Source organism: Geospiza fortis, unplaced genomic scaffold (genome assembly GCF_000277835.1).
Source record: "Geospiza fortis unplaced genomic scaffold, GeoFor_1.0 scaffold23, whole genome shotgun sequence".
In the NCBI taxonomy this organism is placed as follows: Eukaryota; Metazoa; Chordata; class Aves; order Passeriformes; family Thraupidae; genus Geospiza; species Geospiza fortis.
This window is the reverse complement of record NW_005054303.1, coordinates 14590509-14596770: the sequence shown is the minus strand read 5'-3', so window position 1 is coordinate 14596770 and position 6262 is coordinate 14590509. Positions and strand designations below refer to the sequence as shown.

General features: G+C 43.7%; 1 protein-coding gene across 1 annotated transcript in view; it reads left to right on the top strand.

The window, feature by feature from the left end:
- The window catches only part of TMX1 (thioredoxin related transmembrane protein 1), a 6348-nt gene extending 352 nt beyond the window's left edge, over nt 1-5996 (top strand). Inside the window, exons 2-8 of the mRNA XM_005418060.2 lie at nt 87-202; nt 1230-1275; nt 1841-1969; nt 3045-3090; nt 3170-3271; nt 3537-3609; nt 3985-5996. Of these exons, the coding sequence (XP_005418117.1) occupies nt 87-202; nt 1230-1275; nt 1841-1969; nt 3045-3090; nt 3170-3271; nt 3537-3609; nt 3985-4163 (691 nt within the window). The 3' untranslated portion in view covers nt 4164-5996. The remainder of the gene's footprint in view (nt 1-86; nt 203-1229; nt 1276-1840; nt 1970-3044; nt 3091-3169; nt 3272-3536; nt 3610-3984) is intronic.
- Nucleotides 5997-6262: the final 266 nt, after the last annotated feature.

The following is a 6262-nucleotide window of genomic DNA, read 5'->3' as shown; positions in this document are numbered from 1 at the left end:
AGTGGGGAGCGGCGCGCCGGGGGTGCCGGGGCGGTGTGAGGGGTGTGTGGGGTGTGTGGGGTGACCGCGCTGTGCCGCTCCCGCAGCTACGCGCCCTGGTGCCCCGCCTGCGAGAACCTGCAGCCCGAGTGGGAGAAGTTCGCCGAGTGGGGAGAGGACCTGGGCGTGAACGTGGCCAAAGTGGATGTGACCGAGCAGCCGGGTGAGAGGGGCTGGGAAGGGCTCCCGAACCCCCCCGGGATTTGGGGGGCTGAGGAGTTTGGGGGTGCTCATCTCCGCTGTGTGCTTGTGGGAGGCGGGCAGAAATAATAGGGGTAATAAAAGTGTTTTACTCATCTCTAGCTATGTGACTAAACACCTTGATCTTGCTTAATAGGATCCCAGAATGTTTTGGTTGGGAGGGACCTTGAAGATCATCCCATTCCAACCCCTACCGCACCTTCCACCATCCCAGGGAGCTCCAAACCGTGTCCGGCCTGGCCTGGGACACTTCAGGGATCCAGGGAAAGCTTCTCTGGGCACCCTGGGCCAGCTTTCACACAGGAACGAGACTGTCAGATAGTAGATAAAATAAATATAATTAAATGAATAGAGTAAATAAAATGCATAGACTATAACAGTCTAAAAAGAATGAGAGGTTTTCTCCACAGCATGATTTCAAGGAGATCTTTGGCTGTACTTTTAAAGCAAAAAGCAAGGTTTCAGCCTTGCCATTCCAGTCCCTCTTTTGGTTGATAGAAGGGAGTGCAAACAATCTGCTCTCCCTCTGCTGACACTGTCCTGAAAATCTCCTGGAACTCTCCTGAAACTCTCCTGAAAATCTGGAACTCTCCTGTCCCTGTGGGATTTGTAAGCCTGACCTTCCACATGCTGATTTCTTTCTCCAGAGCAGCTTTACTTTTGAAGCTTGCCTCACTTGAATTATTTTCCTCCGGGTTTCTGGAGGCTGCAGATCCTATTTGCAAAGGAGAGTCTCTCCCTCTGAAGAGCTACAGCCAAAAGAGTCCAACTGAGCTGTTATCCCTGGATATCTCATTTTCCCCATTTTACTCTTTGTCCAGGGACCATTTTTTAAGTGTGTGCTGCTTTGACACACACAAGGTTGTGTTGGATTGCATGGAAAGATTGATACCCAGGCCTGCTGTTGTATTTTGGGGTGTTACAGCATTCCTTGCCTCTTTTTTTCCATAAAAATACTCAAAATACTCTCAAAACAACTTTTCTTACAGGGTTAAGTGGACGATTTATCATCACAGCCCTCCCTACCATCTATCAGTAAGTATGCAGGGCAGCAGGGGTTTTTTGGGATGAGAGTGGGCATTTTTTTCTTCTTTTTTTGGGGCAAATAAATGAGATTTATTATGCTCTTTAAGAATAGGAGCTGCTTTTCACTGACACATTCACTGTCTCACCCACTGTGACCTTGTGCTGCCAGATGATTTCTTTTCCTTTCCCTTCAGGCCTTATTTATTCTGCCTTTTCATGGGTGTTTCTGTTTTGCAATCCTTTCTCTGTAGGTTGATCTTCAGTGCAGGTGTGTGGCAAGGGCTTTAGGAAGATCATTATCTTTTTTATTTTTTTTTTTAATGGAATCACAGCCTAAAGCTAGCCAAGGTGTTCGTGGAGTCAGTGTCCTGGAAATAACTTGGACTCAGTCCAGGTGTTTGGAAAATGTTTTTTTAGAGGCAATATCAGCTAAAAAAATGAACACTGAAAAAGTGAATGTGTAAAAAAATAGACAAGGTGATGGGAGGGGTTTGTTGGATGGAAACAAATGCTGCACTTGGTGCTTGGATCATATCAAATAAAGGATTTTGGTGGTGGTGGTGTTGTTTTACAGCTGCAAAGATGGAGAGTTCAGGAGATACCAGGGAGCCAGGAATAAAGCTGCCTTCATTAACTTCATCAGTGATGAGGAGTGGAAATCCATTGAACCAGTGTCCTCCTGGTTTGGTCCTTCCTCTTTGCTGTAAGTTTTGGGTTGGTTTTGTAAGAATTTCTTATCAGATGTGCTGAGGTGTGTCCTGCTCCCTGTTCCCAGCTCTGTGTGGGCAGGAGCTGTGCGAATGTGCTGGGTGAGTGGGTGGGTGTCCCAATTCTTCCTCAGCTGTGGCAGGGTTGTCACCATAGCAGAGGTGACCTGAGTATTGTCACCATAGCAGAGATGTCCCCAGCAAGGTTCACTTTAAGGCTTGAAGAGGTTTCTTGTTTCCTAAACTCCTGTAGGGACCTTGCTGTCCTTTGAAGTTTTTTGGTCTCTGTGGCACTGAGATGGTTTTGCCCAGCTAAATCCTGGGAGAATTCTTCCACTGTCTGGAGGAAATCCCAAGGAAATCCCAGAGGGATTCTCCAGCAGGAACTGACAGGAAAAAGGGGAATTGGTTCAAACTGTCAAGGGAAATTTAGGTTTGATGTATGAAAGGAATTCCTGGCTGTGAGGTTCTCTTACAAACTCTTATCCCACACCAAGGACTGTGTGAAACTGGGTATTAACTCAGCATTAAAAAGTTCTCTGTTATTTTCTGTACTCAGACACCAAACTTAAGTGTCTGAAGATCTGTCAGCTCTTATAACCTGATTTTCTTTTAATAGCTTAATTTTTTGTTTTAATAAAACCTCCTGATGCTTCTTTCTTAATATCTTCACTGGAGTTCCAGCTGGCTTCTCACAGAGCATTGGTCCAGACAGAACAGAAAAGGGACTTGAAATTCACATGGATTAACTTTAACTTGGATTCAGCAGATCCAAGTTAAAGAAATCTGGGAATTTCTAGCTGTCCATGTATGAGCTGAGGTTGTTTCACACAGGTTTGAGGCTGAAATTATGGCAAAGGAGCAGGCAAAGGAATTATCCAGGCAGGAAGGGGAAGGTGACATCATCACAGGAGCTGGGGGAAAATTTGTTTTTTAAAGTGTGCTCACTGTTCTCTTTGTAAGATTTTAAAGTGTTCTCAGTGTTCTCTTTGTAAGATTTTAAAGTGTTCTCAGTGTTCTCTTTGTAAGAGTTTGAAGTGTCCTCAGTTCCTCTTCTGTGCTTTGTTTCAGGATGAGCAGCATGTCAGCCTTGTTCAAGCTGTCCATGTGGATCAGGGTATTTGCTTACATCCCTACTTCATTTCCTCCTCAATATGAAACCCAGCTCTTCCTGAAATGATTCTCTTTTGTTCCAGCATGGCCATGGCTATTTAACAGAAAATCTTGGAATACCAGTCTGGGGCTCCTATGCTGTTTTTGGATTGGCAACTCTGTTCTTAGGAATGGTCCTGGGACTTGTAAGTGCAGCTCTTGGGGGTGATGGTGACTTGGTTCCACTTGTGCTGCCTCTACCTCACTTTTGGGGTGGGTTTTGGGGTACCCTGAGCTGGAACATGGGGATGGAGGCCCCATAACCCAAGGGGAAATGGTCACAGTGAGTGTGGGGCTGGATGGGATCCATCTGAGGGTAAATGGTTTGACTTGATCTTGAAATTTTCCATCCTAAACGGTTGCAATGTGCAGAATGTTTGGGAGTTTCACCTTGGGTTTCTTTGGTTTCAGATGATGGTGTTCCTGGCAGACTGCATCTGTCCCTCCAAGAGGCACAGACCACCACAGCTCCAGCCTCAGCCAAGTAAGCCCACAGCAAACTTCTGATTCAGTGAAGCTGTTTGGTAAATCTCATTTGTAGAAAATATTAAAGAAATCCTGGTGTCTGCAGGATGTGATGTGGAGTGTGGAACTTTGCACTTGGGATTGATGCCTCGCCCTTGGGGTTTATAGTGGGTTGGGATTTTTTATTTAGTAAAGCTGGGGTATTTTTAAAACTGGTTTTAGGGATAAAAATAAATTGAGAGCATTTTCATACCTGCAAGACATGAAATTCCACGTGGGCAGGGAGAGGAAACTGAGTGGAGCTCTCAGTGTCGCTGTGCTGGCCCGTGATGTTAAATAAGCGGATTTTACTTGGCAGTGGCATTTACTCGTGTGTTTCTCCTTTCTCCTTGAGGGAAACAAGGTCCAGAGTCAGCTCCTCTGCTGAAGAACAGGTATGAAGAGCAAGAAGGAGATGAGGGAGATATCTCAGATGAGGAAACAGAGGGGAAGGAGGGGAGCAGGAGAGACTCATCCCCGAGCGGTGTCCGGCAGCGCCCCGTGCCCAGGGCTGCTCCTCTGGAGAAATCTTAGCTGCATTTGCACCAGGATTGGTGTTTGAGTCAGCCACTCAAAGGGAGAGCAATGTCAAATCCTCCAGCTTGAACAGAAGAAATGACTCCTGGCTTGGTAATGTTGCTGCATTTCACGAATTTGGAGGAGATAATAATAATAAAAAAATAAAAAAAGCATCAGGTATTCCAAAGGAAAAGTTGCTGTTGCAAATGGCTGGAACTTCTCCTGTCTGTGAGCAGAGAAGTGTCAAGGAATAATTGCTGTGGCTTCTGGAATGATTTGTTCCCCAGGGATTATTTGGAAGAGAATGTAAACCAGAGTCATTCCTGCATTAGGGAGCATTAGGAAGGAAAATGCACTCACCTGGTTGTTGCTTAAACCTCCCAAAAGGGTTCCCTGCTCTTATACTGTTTGTCAGTATAAATTTCTAGCTGTGCCCTGAAGAAATGCTGAGGGGAAAAAGTTCCTTTAGTTATGGAACTAAAATTCCTTTAGTTGAGGCTTTTTATGTGACAAAACCTGCTTTTTGCTATGACAATGAGTGCTACAAACCCCCCAACCTTTTTTCTTACAAAGACCTGATGGAACTTAGCACAAGCACTCTGCAGTGGGATCCTCTGGCTGACCAGAAACCTGCTGCTTGCATCCATTTCTTCCAGAAAAAGCTGTAGAAAACTCTGTGAGCTTCTTGGCAAAGTAGTTTTTCCTCTAGGAGCAAGTGACAAGCAGCACCCTGAAGTCTTGTCTGTGTCTGTGACTCCACGTGGCAATAGTTTACACACAGGGTTTTCTGTGCAAATCCTCTCCATTCCTCCTCCTGGATGCCAGCAGGGCTCTGCTTGTTTTTAATCCATCATTTCTTACTCAAATCTTGCTGCAAATCCATGCAGGCTCTACCTGGCCTGAAGTTAAAATCTCTCCTTTCTATTTCTTTTTTTTTTTTTTCTTCTCCTGTTTTCACAAAATCATTTTGGAACATTAAACCTAAATTTTTTATTAAAGAAAAAGAAAAAGTAGTTTGCTCTTGTCTGTATGGTGTTTGTTTCCACTGTGTATAGAAATAAAAAGAATGCACATGCCCTTTGGACCAGTGTTGTAAAGAGTTTTCCATATACTTTTGATTCAATTCCAAAGTTTTTGCAAAGGAAGGATGAGCCTCATACTGAGCACATTCAGATTTTTTTGCCAAGCCTGCTTCTGATTTTTTTTTGTTTGCTTGTTTAGCTTTATGGGTTTTTAGCTTTTATTTGTAGTTATTTAGGGTTTTTTGTGTTTTTATTTGTAGTTATTTAGTGGGGTTTTTTAAATTGTTCATCTGACTTCTTCCCCTTTTTTTGTTTCTTTTCTCTACATTGGTGCTCTGGAATGACTTGACTTCAGTGCTGTGTGTTAGAAAGATAAACTGATGTTTGAAAGAGTCTTTTTGGCTAAAATCTCTCCTTTTTTAAACCTAAAACCTTTCCTGGTGTTGGAATGAAGACCACTGTGTGCCAGAATTGCCCTTAAGGTGTTGGCTTTGTGGAATTGCCTTAAATTCTCTCCAAGTTCCCATCTCTGAGCCTTTGTCACTCATAAATAAAGCAATAAATAAATAAATACTGAGGAGAAGTAGCAGCACTGTCTTGGATCAGTGGTGGTTTTGCAGTTTGGAGGGGGCTTGAGGAGACAGAAACCTTGTAGCTGGTAGGAAAAAGTGTTGAATTCTTTTAAAAGCTGAACTCTGCTCACTCCACTTGGGATATATTTAAATGTAGCTTTTCTAAGTGCAGAGGTTTTTAATTTTTCAGTTACAACCAAACTTGGTGCAATATAGAGAAGACACCCTGCTGACTTGTGGCTAACTTCTCATTTGGGGGCTTGAGGAGACAGAAACCTTGTAGCTGGTAGGAAAAAGTGTTGAATTCTTTTAAAAGCTGAACTCTGCTCACTCCACTTGGGATATATTTAAATGTAGCTTTTCTAAGTGCAGAGGTTTTTAATTTTTCAGTTACAACCAAACTTGGTGCAATATAGAGAAGACACCCTGCTGACTTGTGGCTAACTTCTCATTTAAAAAAAAACCACCCAGCCTTTCCTTTGTTGTGCTGGACTTGTGGGCTCCTGCTTGAACAAGAATT